The following is a 22,348-nucleotide window of genomic DNA, read 5'->3' as shown; positions in this document are numbered from 1 at the left end:
CACTTCTGAAATGAAAAAATTCACAAGACGGACTTAGCAGTGAAGGGGGCATTTCAAAGGAAAGAGCGAGTGAACCTGAAAATAGACCAACAGAAACGACCTATGGTTAAAAAAAAAATGATGGGAATAAAATAAACAGAGCCCCTGGGACCTGCTGTTGCCACCAGATGGTCGAGTTTCCGTGCAGCTGGACTACCAAGAAGGAGTTGCAAGAGAGAGAACGGGTCTCCAGCTGTCCTCGGAAACTTGTAAAACCCAGGGGGTGTCGGCTAGATTACTGCGCGGTACGGAGGAAGGAGCAGGGCGTCACCAGCTCAGGGCCAGATGGATTTGAACCTGACCGGCTGACCCCTAAGGGGCACACTTTCTTGCCCCTGCCATGCATCTTCCGAAAGCTGCCCTGCAGCGACAGGGCCAGGCATGGTGTGCCCTTTCCTGCTCCGCCTGGTGAGCTCAGCGGCCCCCATGGGGCCTGCAGCCCACACCTGTCACTTCTCCACCCTCCTCGTGTGGCCTCTAGCGCCACAGCGCTCCTCTACAGCCGCTGCCAACCTCCTGCACGTGCCTGCACTAAACCCGTCTTCCCTAAGGGCCGCATACACCTCGTCTTCCTGCTCAGAAACCGTCGCTGGCTCCCATCGCTGGTACTGCCCCTGGTCTAACTCCTGGCATGCACGGCGGCCCTCAAGGCTTTTCACCCACATTTCCCAGGATTCTGCTTTGGGCATCCTTCCCTATAACCCGGCGGATCTCCTTCCTTGGAATGTCACAGGCCCCCAGGCTGAACCATCCACCTGGATGCCCCTCCCTGAGCCTCGAGACGCGTCTGAGTCCGACCTGTGCTTGGCCGCATCCCAGCACCACCTCCCACCTCCTCCTGAGGCCCTGGGAGGTTTTCCAGACGCAGAAGAGCTGCCCGTCGCCACCCTCGCCTGCCCCTCCCCTGCTTTTCTCTGCAGTGGACTCCCGTCCCAGATAGTCACGTGCTGCCCTTCCCAATGGACATTAGAGTCACCGCGGCCATGAGCACCACTGTACTCCCCGTTCTGCCCTCCCAGGGCTCCGTATTTTCCACGGGGGCCCCGCAGAAGCAATGCCCTGGACACCGACACCCCAACGGGGATAAACTGAGGCTGAGGGGCCCCAGCCTGACCCCGCCCTGAATGCAGAATGGAGACTGACCTTTGACCCTGTCGCCACGGTGAAGGGGGATCTCGCCATCGACCTGGGGCTGGTATGGCTTGACGACAACGAAGAGCCTGCCGGGGACCGCGCTGTACAGCTTCCGCTTGGGCCCCGGGTACTCGAAGGCCGAGAGCGCATCCTTGTTGGCGCCTGGCAGGAAAGCCGGACTGCAGGTGAGAGGCGGGCAGAGACAGAGAGGGAGGGTCACGGCCTGAGACAGAGCAGGGTACACTCCAGACCCTTGGCCCATCTGTTCATAACAAACGCTGAGCCCCGAGCAGTCACATTGGAGCTCCTGATTCTAGACGTGCCTGGAGATGTGAAAAGGCCCCGGGGGGCAGCATCAGTGCTTAAAAGACTCAGGTAATTCTGGCAGTTCTACTTCTGGGCAGGTACCCCAAAGAAGTGAAAGCACGGCCTCAAACAGATATTTGCACACCCACGTGCACAGCAGCATTATTCTCAAAAGATGGAAACGAGCCAAGTCTCCACTGATGGATGAACGGATACCCCAAATGTGGTCCATCCACACAATGGAATATTATTCAGCCTTAAAGAGGGAGGTGACAACATGAATGAAATTTGAGGACGTTATGCTAAATAAAGGAAGACGGTCACAGAAGGACAGATAATGAGTGATTCCACTCAGGGCAGGTACCTGGTGTACTGAAATTCATAAGCAGGATGGTGGGGGCCAGGGGCTGGCGGAGGGGGAGGGGAGTTTGCCTTTAATGGGGACAGAGCGTCAGTTTAGGAAGGTGGGGAAGATGGAGATGGACGGCGGGGATGGTCGCGCGACAACACGAATGTACTTGACGCCACTGAACTGCACACGTAGAAATGGGTAAGATGGTAAATTTTACGTGCATGTTTCAATTTAAGAAAAACTCCAGTGGAGGCAGCAATTAAGGGAGGCCCTGGGTCTCTGCCACGTTATCAGAGTCTCACTGTGAGCGCCAGCCACACCATGTGAGGAAACACCCAGAACCTACTGGCGAAAGCCCTCATTATCGCGGTGCAGGCAGCCCACGCCCAGCTGCCCTGGTGACATTTCACAAGTGGGACTTTCATTCTTTCCTGTCTTATGTGACTATATCACAAAGAGCGTGCGTTTCTAGGCCAACTTCCCTGCCTGTCAGTGAGCGTGGACATCTAACTCAACAGGGCCCAACGGTGGGATATAAGAGAGACAGAGAGACACAGAGAGAGACAGAGAGAGAGAGAGAAGCACGTGTTCCCAGAGAAATGTGCAAAGTGGTTTTCCGTGACGACATCCCCATGTCATTGTGACGGTTGATGGGTGACCCGGGTGACTCCTTCTGGAGAGAAGACAGCACGTTCTTTTTTTTTTTTTGAGGTACGCGGGCCTCTCACTGCTGTGGCCTCTCCCGTTGCGGAGCACAGGCTCCGGACGCGCAGGCTCAGCGGCCATGGCTCACGGGCCCAGCCGCTCCGCGGCATGTGGGACCTTCCTGGACCGGAGCACAAACCTGTGTGCCCTGCATCGGCAGGCGGACTCTCAACCAGTGCGCCACCAGCCTGAGAGCATGTTCTTATCACTCATAATCTGGAGGAGTCCTACTGAGCTCTCCTCCCGTGATGGGGTCTTTAGAAAAAACCCAGGCACGTGGATGAACCTGGGCAGGGATTCGGGGCGACGCTCCAGAGCCCCTGGTCAGAAAGACAAGAGAAGCCTTCACGGCCGGCTGGTGTCGCCCAAGAGGACAACCCGCCACGGGGAAGAGGCATATTAATAATACTCGGGGAAGGTTCCCGAGTCAGGGAGCCACATCCGAGTCTCGGGAGGGGGGCCACTCATGGCACAAATTCGTGGCCGTGAAGGGTGGGGTCCCCAACTATGGTTCTCCTTTCAAACTACAGATGCCGTGGCCTGGGAGCCCACACAGGGAGCTTGAGATTCCTGCAAGGAAGACGTTCTCACCTTTAGGTGTGAAACAGGCTTGCAGGGAATATTCTAGAATATGCTGTGACCGTTCACTTTCGGGATTTAACGCGAACCCCCCACGTTCCTTTTGTGTCGTGCTTTCCCCGCGCTGGCACCCCTGATAGATACGTAGGGTCTGCTTTGCGCTTGTAAGAATCCGTGGAAGCGTGACTGTGCTGTTTTTTGCCACGCTTTTCACTTTTTCGCTCATGGCGATGAGCTGGCCACAGGAACCCATGTCTACACGCGGGACGTGCTCAGTTTACACCCTAATTTATGCTAGTCAGGTGAGAAGGATCGACCGTCAGAGCTGCCTGCCCGACCCCAAAGCCCAGAGCTCTCCCTAAACCACACGGAGCAGCGGGCGGGCATGTGACCTTTCCCAGGTGCTCGCCTGGGCTCAGAGACACAGAGAGTGGACAAGCTCTCCTGGCCCCAGGGATGCCCCCTCTCCGGCCTCCTCGACCCCAGCCTTCCCTGACCAAGTTGAAGCCACAGACGGAGGTCAGAGCATCCTGGGAAACAGGTGCCCCTGTCAGCTCTGGCATCACAGGCAGCCCTGCCCGGTGGCCTTCCTGTCCCTCCCCACTTCCTTCTCCCCACCAGCCGGCTACAGATCGGCGTGCACAGATGGGAAAATCCACCATCCTCTGGATGGATATCACTGATCCCCAAACACCCCGGGAGCCCAGAACTGCGACGCCTGCACGAGCCAGGTTGTGTGACCGCCTCTGGTCCAGAGGTGACAGTTGGCAAGTGGCAAGGCAGCTGACGCACAGAGAGGGAGGACTATCTGGGCCACCTGCCTGTGGCGGAAAAGACCCGGGAAAAGTAGAGCGGCCCTCAGCGTTCCCGCCTGCGACGACGTCCCGCCCGCCTTCTGCATCAGGAAGAAGACCCAACCATTCAATGTGCCTCACCTCAGCCTCACTCGGAGCTCGGGGGCGGGGGGGGGAGACAGCGCCTTTGCCACAGGGGCTGAACATCATCAGGGGTCTCCTCTCTGGCTCCCAGGCCAGGGGACAGTGAGTCCTGGTAACCAAGGGCACTCGGTCCCTCGGCAATAGGGAAGTGTCCCTCGGGGCCACTCCACCTGGACTCAAGGGTTCAGAAGAGGCTTAGGGTCAGCAGAGGGCAGGCGCTCCAGGGGGGCACCCCATACCGGCCTCAGAAGGCCTCCTCTCCCCAGACCTCCACAAACAGTGCCTGGATCTGCCCCGATGCACCTGCCATATCTGCACTGAGCGATGGCCGGGTGGGGCCCCCCACACGGGGCTGCTAGGAGGATCAGTGGGGGAAAACAGACGAAGCTCCCCCTCTCTGCCCCCCGCCGGCTCTGTCACTGAAGCTTTGATGGAAGTTAGCACCTCTGCATCTGACCATCACCGAGGCTGGCCTGGGAGCCATGCAACACAGGGCTATATCTACACCATCTCCATGCCCCCATCCCTGGTTGCGGGTGCAGTAGTGGGTGCTCGGAAGTGCCTGATGCGTTAAACCCCAGTCAGAAACTGCAGGTTGTCCTACCAAGGAGGTCACAAATGGGCCGCATGGACACCCCTGGACAGGAGGTGTGGCGGCAGCAGACACCAGGGGCGATGAGCGGAAGGGCAGGTGGGCCCATGAGTTGGTCCCCAAGCACCAGAAGGCGAGATGACTCTGAGGGCAGCAGGGTTAAGGCAGGTGGGCTTCTCCCCCAGGGGAGGGGGCGGGTCAAAGTCCAGAGAAAAGATAAAGATGGACCATGCTGATGATGGCTGGGGCAGGGCAGAGGGTAAGCAGCACAGCTGGGGCTGCCAGACCTGCCTCCCAGCTGCTGGTCAGCTGCAGAAGCAGCTGCTGTGCCCGGAGCCTGGGAACCACATGAGGAGCCCAAGGAACCCCACTGTGCGTAATCAACGACAATCAGCAAGGAGACTGCGTCCAACCTGAAAACTTGATCCTCAGGAGAAATCCATCCAGCTACGCATCCCTCCACCTACCCACCCATCCAGCCATCCATCGACTCACCTGTCCATCCATACACCCATCCATCCGTCCTCCATCCATCCATCCATCCACCCATCCACTCACTTATCCATCCATCCATCCATCCATCTTACCACTTATACAAACATTATGTATTCACTCATTCATCCAAATTTCAAAAGAACCCTGCCGGAAGCCCAGCTGGTCACTTACCACCAGATGCTGGATAAGTCAGTTAACCACTGGAAGCCTCGGTTTCCCCATGTGATAAGAGGGGATGATCTGGGGAGACCTGAGAGTGAGTCAGCAGGAACCACTCTGCACAGGTGTGTGAACATTCAACACGTCTGCTTCACTCTCTGCTTATCACTCTCTGCTTCAGCTGGAAAGTGGGTGACAGGATGCACGTGTCAGCCAGCTGGTTCCAGCCGGCGCCAGAGTGTGTCACTGGGCAGAGAAGTCAAAGCGAGCACAGCTCCAGTCTGGGAGTTCTGTTCCTTGAGCCACTTTGCAGACCGTCAGCTCCCGAACTCATCTGTCCAAGCCCGGAAAGGCTTTGTCTAAGAACAGGAAGAAATTGGTCCTTGAAGACCAGAGTGCGTCTGCGGTTCTAGGTACCAGCAGTGATGTGTGGTCCACACAAACGCTGAAGCATCTTCTCATTCCAGGTTAATCTGAGCCTTGCCAAGTGCCACTTCACGAGTGGAAAAATAGAGGCTCCGTAAATAGTGACGTAGGCGCAGAGATGCAGAGCTGACCTCACATCCTGGCTCCCCGATCCCAGCTCAGGGCTCCCTGCGGGCTCCCTGCTCTGTGCGGTGACGAACCAGGCGACCATGACCTCCCTTTGCCCTGTTTTATGAAATGCACCCTCTGCTGGGCCCTGCTCGCCCATGGCAGCCCTCGACGGCAGCAGGGGCCACAGCCCCCCATTGGCTCCAGGTTGGCAGCGCCGTCCCCTCTTGGAGGCCAGGCTGGGCCCGTCCTGCCTGCACAGTGAGGATGGGTCTGAAGTTTCCCCCACCCCAAAGGGTCCACACTCTCCTTGTGTTCCGTCCAAGAACAGCCAGGAGCAATTCCAACGGCGTTGTTTTGGTACGAGGGCTACATCACTGAATTGTCAATATCAGAAAACTGGTCGGCCGTGGGGTGACCTGGACATTTCCCAGCTCTCCTGGATGAACAGGGACCTGCCTGCACGTGGAACTTTCTCCGTTCGTTCCTTTGTCAGCCACTCACACATCCATCCACTCCTTCCCTGGGCAAGTATTTAGTGGATCTGCAGACGCCCATGGACTTGAGACAGACTCGAGCCTCATGGGGGAGAAGTACAAGTTGACAAGATGCTTCTCTGTGTGTCTGATGGGTCAGCACAGAGGCTGGGGTGACGGGGAGAGGGCATCGGCTGCGCGAAAGGCTCTGCTGGGACGTTTGGGGAAACGTGATGCCACAGAGACCAGGGGCATGATTGGAGGGGCACTGGGTCACCCTAGCTGCGCTGGAGACGGGGAGCCCTGTGTGCAGAGTGGTGGCAGAATCACAGATATGAAGAAGCAGAATCTCCCAGAGCTGGGGACCTGCTAGAAATCGGGGTGTCATCCAGGTTCCAGACTCACGTGGGATGGGTGGAAGGAGGCTGCTGGAGGGCTACCTGCTGGCGGCCCTGGGAGGGGGTGGCGTTTCCAACACAGAGATCCCAAGCCCTGACCCCGCTGACAGCTGTGTCTTAAGCATGGAAGCTCAGACTCCACGTCACCCCCTGTACCATCAGCGTTGTTTCCTCCTCTGCCTTCGGGCTGGGAAGAAATGCCAGAGCTCTCAGCCTGCACACCTCCCCGAGCACCGTGGCCCCCTCCCGGGCTTCTGGGTTGCGTTTCTGGCTTTCGTGGCTCTGGTGCCAGCACCCCACACGCTACAGCCTCCCCACAAGGTCCTGAGGAGGTGCTTCGGGGATGGGCAATCATTAGACGTCCCGTCCTGCTGGGGCGGCCAGTGTGCAACGGGGGCTTTTGTGGACTCCAGAGAAGTGGGACCCCCCGTGATCTCAGAAGTGTGCCCGCCTCGGAGCACCCGCACTGTCCAGCTGCCCCGACACACTCCAGGACAGCCCCAGGCCACCGGCGTTGGGATTCTGCCTGTTTGCAGACACAAGGCTCCAGGCGGCAGGGCGTGGGCACCTAGAGCCCCCGAGGGATGGGGAAGAGTCTGGAAGGTGCGTCCTTCCCTGTACCTTCCCACGCTCTGCTCCGGTCACACAGGACCCCTTGCCTCTCCCGGATGCCTGGCTGGCCCGCTTCTCCACCTCCGGAGCCCCCCTCCTCCGTGGAGGCCCCTCGTCTCCCCCAGGGAGGTCTGAGCCCTGACTTGTGTGAGCTCTGCCTCTGGGGGAGTCAGCCTGTCAGGGGCTCCCTGTCATCGACTACATCAACCCCGGGGCTGACACGCTTCCCGCCCTCATTTCTCGGGTGTTCGCCTCTGCACGGTGAGCGCCCATCACAGGCCGGTTGTTCACGCGTTTATGCCACCAGCTGAGACAGCAAACACTGAATGTCCCCAGTGCGGAAGGACAGAAAGTGACAGGCAAACGCAGCCCGTGTGGTGCCCGGACCCGATTCCTCAGCAGGCCGGATGCACCTGCTGTCCCGGGATGCCCCCTTCACCTGGCCCCGCCTACCCGCCAGGGGGCCACCTCCTCACGGACCCCCTACTCCTGACGTCTGGGTGACATGCCGTTAGCACCCGGGCTCGGGCAGCGGGCAGGGTGGCGGGGGACAGCCCGACTCCACCCCTGCCCTGTCTGCTGACGCCCTCCCGCCTTCTGGGTCAGGACGGGCACGTGGCGGGGAGCAGCACAGCAGCTCTCACCGAGGAAACCAGGTCCCTGTGCCGCCGGGGAGCACAGCTCTGGCATCCTGGTCCCTGTGTCCCCAAGAGGCGGGACGAGCGTGCGCGGCGGTGGACAGGCGCGAGCCAGGGGGGCCCCACAGCGCCCTGTCACCCCCCGAGTCTGCCCAGATGGGGGCATATCTCCCGGAAGGGATGTGCAGGGCGGGGTGGATTCCCACTGACCCAGACCCTTCGGGGACCCCCGCTCCGCCCATAGAGCCGAGTTCAGGGAAACGAAAGCAACGTGGTTGAGAGACAGACTTTGGGAGCCCTTCCCGCTCAGCCCCTGCCCATGGGGGAGCTGGGCGCGCAGGACACAGCCAGCCAGCCTCGCTGCCTGCACGCAGCAGGCTTTCCTCTCTGCCGAGCCCAACGCACCCTGGAACCGCTCCTTTGGTGGGAGGGTGGCCGGCACGCCCCCTGGTGCCGGTGAGGCCAGGGCAGCCCTCAGGACTAGCTGGCGAGCTTTGCGGGAATACGTCAAGAGCTGTTCCCAACCTGGCGAGAACAGGGCAGCTGGGAGGGATCCTAGGAGGACCCGCACTCCTCTCCACACTCCGGTGGTGGGTGATGGGGCCACCCAGCGAAACCCCTTCTCAGGCCGGTTCTTAGCAACGTGGACCAGCCATGCCAGTGGGCGCCACTAGAGGGCGACGCAGGCAGGCGCATGCAGAGCCTCCAGGTGAGGCAGGGCACCGGGACGGGCTGCAGGCAGACGGGTTCCCGTCCATTCTGAACCCTCTTCCTTCTTCTAATTTGCACTCAGGTCGGCTGGCTATCGAGGGCTGGCTCCACGTGGGAAGCTGCCCTGGCCCACAGCGCAGAGCCCAGGCCCGGGAGGAAGCCGCTCGTCCAGGGCTGGCAGAAGCCCAGGGATGGGTGTGTGGGGCTTGGGCAGCTGGGGGGCCTCGGCCCCATCTCGTCAAGCCTACACCTGAGGGTTTGGTCCGAGGCCGGTTCTGGCCACGTGGAGGTGCCCATCACACTCCCGGCGCCTCAGGGCTCTGCCCGAGGGAGAGGCGCTGAGTGGTCAGAATTCCCCGTGGGCAGCGAGAGAGGAAGGAGGGGGTGAGGTGGGGTGGGCAGCCAGAGGGAACCCCCGCCAGATGCTCAGGACGCTGGGACTCCCTCAGGCTGGCCTGACGCCCTCCACCTCCCCTGCCCCTTGCTTTGCCCAAGCCGCAGCCCTCACCAGGATGGCCTCCTCTGCAGCGGTCAGAGGGTCGGTCAAGACGCCTTTTACGATGAGGAAACCAAGGCAGCCAACATGTCTGTGGAACTTACACGGGTCTCAGCACGTGGCGGGTGCTCCCTTCAGCAGCCTCCTCGGCCCAAACCCAGCAGGTCCCCTTTTACATATGAGAAAACGGAGGCACAGAATGGTTGAGTGACTTGCCCCAAGTCACACAGCAGGTAGGAGGCAGAGCTGGATGCAACTGGCGGGTTGGCGGCTACCCACTGAGACAGGATCCGCAGACAGAGGGGTCCGTGTGGGGCTGGGGCTCTCCCCTCCATGACTGGGGAGTATCCCAACCCACCTCTGGGTTCTGTGATAACCAGAAAGCGCTCTGGGGGCACCTGGGCAACCCCGAGGCTGGGAGCCGTGGCCTCCCTGCAAGGGTCCCCGTCTGTCCCAGGCAAGGGCTGGGCTCTGAGCTGTGAAGACAGAGACGGGATGGAGGGTTCAGCTGCCTCCTTGGGCCCCCATAAGGCCCAGGGGCTGTGCTGTGGTACCCTGAGCGCAGGTACCCCATCACTGGGGCTGCGTGTACGGCCGTGTCCACGCCTGAGCACAGGTGTGAAAGCAGAGAGCCTGCGTGTGGCTCAAATGCCACCATTATCCTGGCGACCGCGGGGAACCAGGGTGCCTGGCAGATCCCTTTTATGACACGGGAGTCTCGGGGGCAGGACCCCAGCAACTCAAGGGGCTCCTGTCAGTGCGTAGCTGCTGAGTGAGCAGATCCTGAGCACACAGGCACACACACACACATGCGTGCACATCCGGACACACGTGCACACATGGGCATGCAAGTGCACACACAGGCACACAAGTCCACGCACACACACACACCATCACACAGATGCACGCACACACACACAAACACAAATGCACACATGGACACAAAGACACATGGACACACAAGTGTGCACACACACACACACACCCCACAGGACATCAGGGACAGTCAGATGGGGTCCCTGCAACACGCCAGCTGCCGTCCTCTCTGCACAGCAATATTTCGCTTGCAGCTTTTGCAAGTCCCTGGCCACCCTGCCTTTGGTATCTTATTAGATTTTGTACTGGAGGAAGGGGACACACTCTCTTCAAAATTATAGTCATAATTCCAGCTAACGGTGTGAAGTGGAATCTGAGGCCTCGGGGGAGCCCTTTAATTTAGCTTTATGGCACTCGGCAGCACCTGGGATTCTCCCTTGGGGTGACTCAGAGCGAGAATCTAGACCAGAGGAAGGATGGGCTCTCGGGTGTGAGAATGAGACTCCAGGGGGGAAGCGCAGATGGGCTCCAGCGCCGATGTGGGCCTCCGGGCGCTGGCACCGAGACGGGGCCAGGAGACTGGGGTTGCCACGGGCCCGCTCTCCCCACGCCCTCACGGCTGCAGCCCGGACACCTGTCCTGCTGCCCCCGGCCACAGCAATCGGCCCTCTCCCAGGACCACGTGAACCACTGAGCCCTCCATCCGGGCTGAGCCCGGCCGCCTCCTTGACATCCCCGACCGGAGCTGGGGGGCGTGGCGTCAGGAGTGACTACGGCTGGACAGACTCACCGCAGGCAGGTGTGGTGAGCCCAGGTGAACGGGGCACGGTGGGATGGGGAACCGGGTCACGAGGCAGAAGGCCGGACCAAAGGGGGCATTCAACCCTCACCAGAAACACCACGCCGGGCAGGACACACCAGTGTGCCGGCTCTCGCTGGGCCACCGTGGGTGAGGACAGAGTTCAAGGAGGACAACTCTCATGACCTGGCCTCAGTGCTCTCATCTGGGAAATGGGAGGCTGCAGGGTCCTCTGTGGGGAACGAGCCAGGTGGGCTGAGGCGCACGGAGCAGTTCGTGGGTCCACATGAGATCGCAGAGGTGGTGACGGGGTCAGAAGGGTCACTGCTTTGGCTGCTTCAACAGCACTGAGGCCCCAGTGACGAGCCCATCCCCAGGGAGTCACATCCCGGCCTGACAAACTCTGAAGGCCAGTGAGGAGGTGGACAGCATGCCCGGGAGCTGGAGCTCTGGGTGGGAATGCAGCCCCCCTGACTGCTGGGGACACAGGGCAGTCAGAGGGTGCCCACGGCCCGAGTGAGACGCCCGAGGGGGTCCACGCTCTGGCCTATGCTGGCCTTGTCTCCTCTTCTAGAAAGGGGATGGAATGGGGTTCCCACCCCCCGGGCTGCTTCAGAGTCTGCCGGGACGCTCCCCCTGCCCCTGCCTCGTGGGCAGACACAAGAGGACCAGCCGGGGCTGCTACTGAGTCTGGTGGGGGGGGGGGTTGTCGGGCTCCAGCACTAGGACGTGGCCCCCTCGGAGCTTCACCTGTGCCAGGGTGTCTGGTGGCTACGAGTGTGAGGGCTCATTCTGGCTAAGGTGTGTTGACGGTAAACATGGCGCCTGGAGAAACAACCTAAATGTCTATCGACAGATGAATGGATAAAGAAGATGTGGTGTATATACAATGGAATATTACTCGGCCATAAAAAAGAATGAAATAATGCCATTTGCAGCAACATGGATGGACCTAGAGATGATCGTCCTGAGTGAAGTCCATCAGAGAGAGAAAGACGGGCCCTGTATGTTGTCATTTATACGTGGGATCTAAAATATGGCACAAATGGACCTATCTGTGAAAGAGAAACAGACTCACGGACATAGAGAACAGACTCGAGGCTGACGAGGGGGAGGGGGTGGGGGAGGGAAGGACTGGGAGCTTGGGATCAGCAGATGCAGACGATTATACAGAGGATGGACGAACAAGGCCCTCCTGTACAGCACAGGGAACGCTATCTAATCCCCTGGGATAAACCATAACGGTAAACGAGCATACAAGGGCACCCAAAAGAGGGTACAAAAGGAATACATATATGTATAACTGAGTCACTTTGTGGTACAGCAGAAATTAATACAACATTGTAAATCAACTGTACTTCAATAAAACAAACAAAGGAACAAAGAAAAACGTATCCCCTGGAGGAGCCCTCAGCCCAGGGCAGGCTGGGGCCCCTAGCTCCCTGTCTGTCCACACTTCACTTCTGAGACCCAGAAGCCAATGCACAGGGAAAGGAGACGGACTCCAACACCTGCGGCTGCCCAAGCCAGCCTGGCTGCTCTCAGGTGATGGTCTGAGCCAGGGCAGTTGGCAGAAGTTTGGTTTTCAAGTGTTCTTAACATCCGGGCTGGAATAAACCAGGTGTTTTGCTCAACCTCTGGCCCTGCCCTGAGTTCTAGAATCCAGGGGCTCCGAGCAAGGAGGTCTCCCTCTCCCTGGTCCCCACGGGAGCCCACCCACCCGGCCGCTCCTTACCCGACGTGCCAGGGCTGCCAGGGCCTCTTGCCGTCCTCGCCGGTGCCGCCCAGCCTGTTGAGCGAGGGGGATCGGCTGCGGGGCCCGGAGGTGTAGCTCCCAAGGGTCTTCACGGCCCCGTCGGGCCTGCTGGGCATCTGCTGCGGCAGCTGGGGCGAGAGGCTGCGGTGGGGGCCGGCCGAGCGGACGGCCCAGTCAGGCGCGCTGGCATTGAGGTTGTTGTCGCTGTTGGAACGCAGCAGGACCCGGGGGGCGGCCAGTGTGCTGGGGGGCCGTCGCCTTCGGTTGGAGTACGCCGGGGCCTCTCGGAAGGGCACTGCGTCGGAGAGAACGCGAGAGGTGGGTGAGGGCACGTACGGCACCGTCATCGAGGCCCCCAGCCACCAAGGACACGGACACCATGAGTTCTGCACCGATCCCCCCATGGGACCCCGCCATGTGCAGAACTCACCCCAACACAGGAGCAGAGACGGGTGGAGACCAAGAGAGTCTTCCTTCCACAGAGGCTCAAGCCAGCACTTGAGATGGAAGGGACACAGGGTCTGACTTCCATCTGGGCGGCGCCCATGCCCTCAGCAGCCCAGAGACCGCGTAAGGACGGGCTGCCCCGTCGCACATGGCAGTCAGGGCACCGAGGCAGCCATGGAGCTCCTCCTCGCCACGACCTGAACTGAGCCCCTGTGTGCACTGGATGGTGTCTTCCCCCAAACCCCTGTGTTGAAGTCCTAACCCCTGGGACCTCAGAATGTGCCTGTATTTGGAGGTGGGGGTCTTTCAAGAGGTGAGGAAGGTAAAATGAGGTCACTGGGGTGGGACCCTAACCCCACAGGACTGGTGTTCTTATAAGAAGAGGAGGTCAGGACACAGACACACACAGAGGGATGACCCCGTGAGGACACAGGGAGGAGACGGCCGTCTACATGCCGAGGAGAGAGGCCTCAGGAGGGACCAGCCCTGCCCACACCTGGATCTCAGATTCCAGCCTCCAGGACTGGAGACAGGGATTGGCTGCGGTTTGAGCAGCCCAGACACCCACAGTCCCCAGCTCTACTGGTGGGAAGCAGTCTGTCCCGACCCCCACTGGGCTCCTTTCTCTACCCATCAAACCAGGACCTGGCAGCGTGAGACAGGAGGGGATTGACAAGTGTCACCATGCTTCTTACGAAGTTCTAGACCTGAGGCAAGGCCCTCACTCTGTGAGATCAGTACACCCAGGGACCTGGAATGAGGACACTGCTCACAGGGCCCGTGAGGGCCGGAATCCACACGGCCCGTGCCCTGGGCCAGAAACAGAAGGTGTCCTTTCCAAGAAGAGGCGACTAAAGCAATGTAAGCCTCTGGGTTGCAGGGGAAGCGACACGCCGATTCCAGCAGCAAAGGACACGGACCCCCTTCGAGCTGGCTGCCCCAGGCCGAGGTCCAATACACGAGGCTGTGCACACTTTGGCCAGAAGCCTGGGCGGCCGGTCTGCAAACCGGCCCGCAGGGCCACGGGCAACACACAGCCTCCGGGGGGCTTATCTGGACCTGGGGAAGCCAGCACCTCAGAGAACGGCGTCAGCAGTTCAGGACGGGGTCCTGCAGGACCCACCAGCCCAGCTGCCCAACGTCAGAGGTGGTGAGGTTCGTCCTGGAAACCAAGTATAGCAACCCCCTGCTGCCAGCCCACTCCCACGCTGGAGGGCAGGGCTGACGGGGACAGAGGTGGTGCGGGCAGAGCTCACGGGGACAGAGGTGGCGCGGGCAGAGCTCACGGGGGGCAGAGGCGGCGCGGGCAGGGCTCACGGGGGACAGAGGTGGCGCGGGCAGGGCTCACGGGGGACAGAGGTGGCGCGGGCAGGGCTCACGGGGCACAGAGGTGGCGCGGGCAGGGCTCACGGGGGACAGAGGTGGCGCTGGCAGGGATCACGGGGGACAGAGGTGGCGCGGGCAGGGATCACGGGGGACAGAGGTGGCGCGGGCAGGGCTCACGGGGACAGAGGTGGCGCGGGCAGGGCTCATGGGGACAGAGGTGGCGCGAGCAGGGCTCACGGGGACAGAGGTGGCGCGGGCAGGGCTCATGGGGACAGAGGTGGTGCTGGCAGGGCTCACGGGGACAGAGGCGGCGTGGGCAGGGCTCACGGGGCACAGAGGTGGTGCTGGCAGGGATCACGGGGACAGAGGTGGCGCGGGCAGGGCTCACGGGGGACAGAGGTGGCGCTGGCAGGGATCACGGGGACAGAGGTGGCACGGGCAGGGCTCACGGAGACAGAGGCGGCGCGGGCAGGGCTCACGGGGCACAGAGGTGGTGCGGGCAGGGCTCACGGGGACAGAGGCGGTGCGGGCAGGGCTCACGGGGACAGAGGTGGCGCGGGCAGGGCTCCACTGAGACAGCTGTGACCAAGTGCACCCCTTTGCTGCCTCCCTGGGATGCAGGGCAGTCCTGGGAAAGCAGAGATGTAGCCAACCCAGGGGAGCCACACGGAAATGTCACAAGGCTTCCCGAGGACGCACGCTCAGAATCCACATCTGGCTCCTACAGTTGTGAGAACTTGGAAGCGACCCACGGGGGAGGTCACGCTCTTTCCAGCCGCACCCTCATGCCAGCCTGCTTCCTCTGAAGCCTGTCTGTCAGGGCAAGAGACACTATCACTTGCGTCCTCAAAGCAAAGGAACTCTTCAAAGCCCGGCCGGGAGGGAGATGGAGGAGAGGCATGCTCTGCGGACCCCTGTCTCCAGGGCCCAAGAGGCCGCCCTCTCCAGCGCTCAGCCCACCGGGGAATCAGCCCAGGCCTTACCCCCACCTCCTAGTAAAATCTCAATTTGGGGAAAAGTGCCGGGTTTGTGTTTGCTGGTCACCAGGGAGAAGCTCATCCTTGTCACTCCCTCTGTCAGTGTCCGATGGAGGCCAGAAGACTTCTGGAATGACAGAGGGTGATGTGAGCCCCGCCCGGCAGAGGAGTGGGCGGGGGCGGGGGGTGGGGGTGCGGAGACCTTGCAAAGGACGGCGGTTCCAGGATCTCCGAGAGCAGCGGAGCTCTCCATTCACAGAGCCCGCTGGCTGCAGGACCACAGCACCAGGAGGGAGCCAGGCTCTCAGGCAGACGCTGGGGGTAGAGCCCCCTCGGGCTCCCGGCTCGTCCTCCTTGCCCCCCACCCAAGGACAGGCCCGGGGGGACCGGGGGGAGGGGGACCCCAGCTCAAAGGGGACACCCCGAGACCAGGAAACGCCCACATTCCATGACGCGAACTTGGGCCGAGCCTCCCAGCCTCCCTGACCCTACCTACAGTCAATTCTATTTTTCTGACCCATGTAACCGGGTGCGTACAGTACTAACGCCCTTGACAGAAAGTGATGGAACTTGGGGGCGGGGGGGGAGCCCTGCCAATGGCTAAGAGAGGCTCACAAGGGAAGAAAAACTGAGGGAAGAAGAGAACACAATGAGCAAAACACCACATACCCGCCTGAAACCCTCATGCTGTGCACAGATTACCAAGACCAAAGTCCCAGAAGGCGAATCTGGGTTCATCATGTAAGCAAACGAGCACAGACAAAGTCTGTTCTTTCTAAACGTTCCCGAGAACCAGGCGGAAGAGGTCTTTCTGAGAGTGGCCACAATTCACATGGGGCAGCTGCCCTTGGAAGATTCAGGGATGAAAGCTGGGACTTTTGCAAATACATTCTGCCTGAGGACCCATCGAGTTACTCGGATGGAATCGCCTAGGTGACGTCAGGGTGAACGCTCTAATGAAAATTATCTCGCTTAAACACCAAGATTCACATTAAGTTCGTTTCCTGTGCGGTATCATTGGAAATTTCTTCCATGTTTATCTTATGGCTTGGGCTGGGAAATATCTTTTTAATCCCTCTAAACTCACGTCTTCATAAACCTCCCGATTTCATAAAACAAGAGCTCCCTGTCTGACAAACTAACTGGAACCAGCCGTGGAAATGTTGGGGGTATTTGTGTGAAAAGGGTTAGAAATAACTCTCTTCCTGTCTGAAAATAATTAATATTCCACCCAACTGTTTCCTTCTTCCAGGCAATCTGCAAACTCTAAGTGGGTGGATATTTCCTTAGCTGTCTTCCATGCATTTACTTACACGTTTCTTTTCCACAATACAAGTCACACAAGGTATGAAAAAGCAGCTGCACTTTTAAAGTCTACCGCGCTGCATCTCCCATCCGCTCCAACCCGGGGACGGCCAAGGACAGCCGAGCGGTGGTTTTGAAAGCGTCCACCCGGCCGGGGCGGCCAGCAGTGCCCTGACCTTCCTTACTCCTGCCCAAGTGCTCCGCATGTGCTCCAGGTAGCGGACAGACTAGAGTCAAACTTCCTATTTTCCCCAGGTCTTAGTTCCTAAACTGCCCTCTGGAAGCACCAGGGATGCACATGCCACAATTCTGCAAAGGGGCTGGAGACTTAGGAAAACGACAACAACAACAAAAAAAACCCCGGCACCTTCAAGTGGGTTAAAATTCCAGACCAACTACAACAAAGCCCTTTCGCCCCCCAGGAGTAATTATTCCCCTCCGTGGCGGGGATGAACGACCAGCAATTTTAGGAGGAAAGGGAGGCCCCAGCTCCCCGGGAGAATCAGTAAGAAACTGCTCGTTCCTGTGCGCCACGCACCCTACAGCTCGTTCCTTACCTTCCTTCTTGCTGAAGGCATTTAACAAAGACTTCATTTTCCCTCCGACTTCGGCAGTGGTCCGCTCATTATATAACCTTCTCGGATGGGAGGAAGGGGAGCCGGCCCCTGGGCTCTGGAGCGTCTCGGACCCGGGGAGCGGTGGCGGGCCTCTGGGCACTGCCGGCTCCCAAGCACAGCTGGGCAGGCCAGACCCAGCATGCTGGTGACAAAGCCCACCCCATATTCTGCCTGTCAGCTGGGAGCCAACTGTGCGTAGACTGGGGCTGCTCTCAAAGCCCGCGGCCTCTCCCCGCGCCCGTCATGTGAGCGGTGCCACCCTGCTTTTGTGATCAGTGCATCGGTGAGCCGGAACCCCCCCCCGCCCCCCCCCCCCCCCCCCGCGATGACCCAAGGACCCTCCGGCTGGGGCTCCGGCCACTCCCGCTCAGAGGCGCCCGGGGCTACATGGCATGCACTGTGCTTCGCTGATTTTCATTTTAAAGAAAAAGCCAAATGCTCTCGAATGCCGTTTGTCCGCCAGCTGATGTGGGGAGCCAGTCGAGGAGATAAAACATCCCGGTTCCAGATAAGCCGCGCGCCAGACCCGTGTTAACTGGGCGGCCGGTGCCAGCCTCCTGGAATTTCTGAACATGACCCAGATTTCCATTGGCGAGAATCACACACAAGGACCCATTGCTTCTCTGGCTCCCCCCCGCCTCCCCCTTGGAGGTAATGACCCTGGAGAAAACAGGATTTCCACCCACCCTCCTTTTTTTTTTTGAAACAAAAGAGAGATAAAACAAACTGCAGCCCAGCCACGCACGGCTCGCCCTAATTCCAGGCAGCTGAGAAAAGTGAGCGTTTTCAGAGCCACGCTGCACGTTCCTTACAGAGTCCGGGAGACACAGGGAGAGGCGACAGGGAGAAAGTTCTGCCCGTGCAGGAAACACAAAGGGAGGGGCCATGGCTGGCGAGCCCCACGGCAGGTGGAACGGGGTTATTTCTACACAAGGAGAAAGGTCTTCCCGAAAACTAAACGGAGCATCTCAGGGAGCGGGCTCTGCCACCCGACGCATCTGCTGCTGGGGCTGTAATTAAGTGTGTGTTTTTTCTGTTGCTAAGAGAACTGCTTCTGAAATTCGAAAAAAAAAAAAAAGAGCGAGCGAGCAAGAGAGAAAGATGGGAGGAGATGAGGAAAAGCAACGGGAGCCTGTAAGTTGAATTCCATATGGTCGACATGCTTTGTGCCAACAAAAATGGCAGCGTAAGCACTGGGAACATCTCCTCACGGGATGCCCAGGCTGGCGGGACGTCCCACCAAACGGTCTCTCCAGGGTAGCGAGAATGGAGACTGGGTGCCCTGTACCAGCCGAGCATTTGAGCCTCATCCTCCTTGCACTCCCACGACGCCCCATCGCACAGCTTGGAGCTGCCTTCAAACCCCGCCCCCGGTGACCCTCCCCCGCCATGCCAGCGCCCAGGCCATTTCTGCCCCAGGAGACATTCGGCCGCTGGTGCAGTTTATCAACAAAGACCCCACGACCTGCCCCTCACCACTCACGTCCCTGGGGGACAGAGGTGGCGCTGGCACAGCTGGATGTCCTTGGACCTTGGTGCAAGGCTGAAAAGCTTCCAGAAGCATCTCTCTCGGATGTAGAAAGCGTCACGAACAAGGACACAGCCGCTTCCACTTGGGGAGCCTGCAGCTCTGCCACCGGGTTTACTCGCCAGGGGTCTTCAGGGTGGGGAAGTCTAGTTTATCGGGGGGCTGTTGGCCATCTGCCCTGGCTGGGACAGGATGCCACAGGGACGGTGAAACTAGGGACTTCCCCCGGAGGCCGGGGCCCTGCCATGTTGGTCCCGAGCGCTTGCCCAGCCCAGGAAACCCTCTGGGGAGTGGGCGGCGATGCGGTGCTCAACCCTCCCTCCATCTGCTAGTGATTGACACTGTCCCAGAGCGTGAGCTTCTCCCGCACCAAGTGCCCGCGACAATCTTTGCTGTGGCGCTGCCACCTTGGCTGTCAGCAGAGAGTGCGTGTGTTTCGGGGTTGATGGGCGGCGACCTCGCCAAAGGCCAGAGGTGCCGGGCCATCGCCGGCTCCCCCGCTGTGGACCTGGGGCGGAGCCCTTGCCCCTGTGCTGGGAGCAGAACCAGAGATGCCCAAAGGGCATTTACACGTGGCCCAGGTGGGACAGCCCCCAGCCCACGTCCCCGTCACTGTGTTGGAGTGACCCTCACGGGTGCGTTTGTCCACAGGTAGGAGCAGAGTTTGGAAACGAGGGGGCCTCCCGGCTGCTCACCCGAGAGGTGAGCCTCGCTGAGACAGACCCTGTAACCAGGAAACAGGCTGGCTGGCCCCGGGCAGAGGGGCAGGCGGGTCTCTCCATCACCCCTCACCCCCCGCCCAGGGTCTACGTCCCATCACGCGTGTGGACCCGAGCTGTGCGGGCCCAGGGGATGCAGCAGTGGTCAGGACAGAGAAGGTTCTGGCTCCCTCCCAGGCTGCATGAGTGGCGGGGTGGGGGCATAAGAGCAGACTCTGGACATAACAGAATTTGAGGAACACCAGGAAACACCCCTTAGCCAAAGGATTCCCATTCCAGACACCTTCAGTTCTTCTAATAAGCAGACAACTCTTCCAATCACCCTTCCAGGAAACTGAGCAAACAATTCCCCAAGACTAGGAGCCAGTGCTTAGGTTCATGTGCAGACCTACTGTGTGCCCGGCCCCACGGACCAGGCTCTGCTCCACAGAAATCCTGCCGGGCTTTGGGGAGGAGGTGGTCCATTCCTGATTTCACCCTCCTCGCCCATGCAAAACCTCCTCGCCACTGGCAGGCATGCTCTCCTTGAATACTTCCAGCAACAGGGAGCTCACTACCTGTGTGCTGGCTCTGCACCCATGTGCACCAGTCTCCTTTACCGTCACACAGACAACATGCCCGCACCTGCCACATACTGATTGGAAGGGAAAGCTGAGGCGTTCGAAGCACAGACTTCATCCCAACAGATAAAGTAGGTTTGGAGGTGTCGGAGCCCAGCCCAAAGCTGGCTAAGCTTTCCTCCCATCAACTCCTAGACCCTTTCTTCCTACACGGGGCTTTCCCGGAGCATCCCAAGTGACTATCAGAGGCTGTGCTGGTCACATTCCTGCTGACTGAGGTTTGGTTCCAAATGGATTTCATTCCAAACGAGGGGGAGAAGGGAGAAGAAGAATTCTGGGTCCAAGCAGGGCTGGCTGGGGTGAGGCGGGTGGCAGGTGGCAGGGGGTGGGGACCTGGATGCTACCTGGTGAATCTGTCCACCTGCTCACCCACCCGTCCACCTCAAAGGATAAATGAGCATCTTTTGAGTTGGGGCCTGTTTGAAAGACACAAAGGCAGGAGGAGGGATTAGATGGAGGCCCCCCAAATCAGATAGCTTCCGGGAAGGATGAAGGTCACCCCAGAACGAACCCCTAGCTGTCAGCCTTCTGGCCTGGCCCTTTAGCATCACCTCAGCCCCACCCAGCCCGAGTCCAGTGCCAGGCCGTCGGCAAGAAGCAATAAGTAAATCATAAACGATGCGTGACGCGGCCCCATCCTCCCGCCCGCCCCATGCCCCCCTACCCCGGCCTGCACAGCTTTGGCCTCTGCGCCCCCTGCCCCCGCTCGCTCTGGCCGCCTCCCAAACCCTCACTGTCTAAGCCCTTCATCTGCCAAGTCTTTTGACAACTGCCTGATAACAGGCTGAAAATAATTTCATTTTTCCTATGAAAAAGGCTGTTCGCACATCAGAACATTTCAAGACGCTCTGAAGTCCTGGCAGGGAGGATGCGCCAGGTGTTATAAGCAAGCCTGGTGAGAGTCTGTGGGGCTGGTGGGTCTCAGGCGTGGACAGTCAGCCCACCTCTCCTCGCCGTGCCAGCCGGCGGGGAAAGAGCCCGGTGAGGGCAAGTGGGCCAGCATCTGAGTTAGGGGCCGGCTCTGTGTCTTACTGCTGGGCGGCTATGGGCTGGTCAGGCACCCTAGCCCTGCGTTTCCCCATCTGTAAGGTAGGAATAACCCAACGCGTTCCCAGTGTTGGCTGTGGGATCGCATAAGTCGTGTTTAGAGCACGAAAAGGGGGAGGTCAGCCTCCTGGGGGTCGAGTCCCAGCCCCTTCACCTCCCAGCTCTGTGTCCGGGGAAAGTCGCGATATATCTCCGTACATTCATTTCCTCTTCTATCAGTGGGGATGTGAATGGTGTCGCCACACAGGAGGCGAGGATCAAATCAATATCTGTAACAGTGCCTGGCCTTGAAGGTTGCCACGGCTAAATGTGCAACTGCTAAGTAAATACATTTAACTAAAAAAAAAAAAATCTGTGAGTGAATCCCAAGTCAATCTACCCGGCACCCACCCTGCCCCTGTGCCTGTGATAAGCCCTCCAAGGTCCCTCAGAATGCATTTACATGGCCTCTTTGGGTGCCGCCTCCTCCAGGAAGTCTCCCGGATGGATCCAGTCACTGGAGAGACACCCCCCACACCGCCCGCCCAACCGAGGGCCACCCTGGGGAACTTCCCGGCTCCAGGGAACATCAATCTTCCTGAAACCAGGTCTAGCGTCCAGCTCCCCTATCGTCCCGCAAACGGGGTGTGCTCCCACTGCTGTGGACATGAGTGAATGAATGAACCGGAAAAGAGGGAGGTGGCGAGTCCAGCTTCTACTTTGTTCTGCGTGTCCCCAGGCCCTCCTCCAGGCCCACCAAGCTGGTCTCCTTGGTTGTATTGAAATCGCCTCCCTTCTCTGCCCCATCCTACCTCCATCCACCCCCATGTCCGCCCAGGCCCTGCCCGATCCTTGGAGGCCCAGCTGCCCTGCTGGGCAGCAGAGAAGGACGGCCCTGCAGGGCTGTCGCCCGTTACGCACGGGCAGGCGCGCTGGACATCGGTCAGGCCAGTATCCTCAGTGTCCTTGCTGTGTCTGCAGAGTCCCCACCCCCCGTCCTGCCTGTCTGGGGGTGGGGGGAGCTGGGGCTCATTCTTTCAGCTTTTGCGCTGCTGCCGGGGCTCCAGGCAACCCGAGGCACGGCCAAGGCTCTGCTTCAGGAGGAGCAACGCCACGGGGCCAGTGGGCGTGGCCTCAGGGCGGCGCCGGCTCCACGGAACAGCCGCGTGGGCTGGTTACCAGCCTGGCCACACAGCTCGCGAGCCTGGCTCTCTGGCCCCCTTGGCACACTAAGAGCCACCAAACTCC

At 59.8% G+C, this 22,348-nt stretch overlaps 1 protein-coding gene across 7 annotated transcripts in view; it reads right to left on the bottom strand.

Moving 5' to 3' along the window:
* SHANK2 (SH3 and multiple ankyrin repeat domains 2) overlaps nt 1-22,348 on the bottom strand; it is a 559,408-nt gene that overhangs the window by 266,433 nt on the left and 270,627 nt on the right. For 6 of the 7 annotated variants that reach the window (XM_049713021.1, XM_049713018.1, XM_049713020.1 and 3 more), the window contains 2 exons: nt 12,515-12,830; nt 1,183-1,352 (listed from right to left, as the gene is read on the bottom strand). In XM_049713021.1, coding sequence (XP_049568978.1) covers nt 1,183-1,352; nt 12,515-12,830 — 486 coding nt within the window. Of the gene's footprint in view, nt 1-1,182; nt 1,353-12,514; nt 12,831-17,147; nt 17,491-22,348 lie in introns of those variants that run through there. The other variant, XM_033402506.2, reaches the window with a different exon arrangement.

This window comes from Orcinus orca, chromosome 8, assembly GCF_937001465.1.
Source record: "Orcinus orca chromosome 8, mOrcOrc1.1, whole genome shotgun sequence".
NCBI classification, from domain to species: Eukaryota; Metazoa; Chordata; class Mammalia; order Artiodactyla; family Delphinidae; genus Orcinus; species Orcinus orca.
The sequence above is the reverse complement of the archived record's forward strand: the minus strand, read 5'-3'. Positions and strand labels throughout refer to the sequence as shown.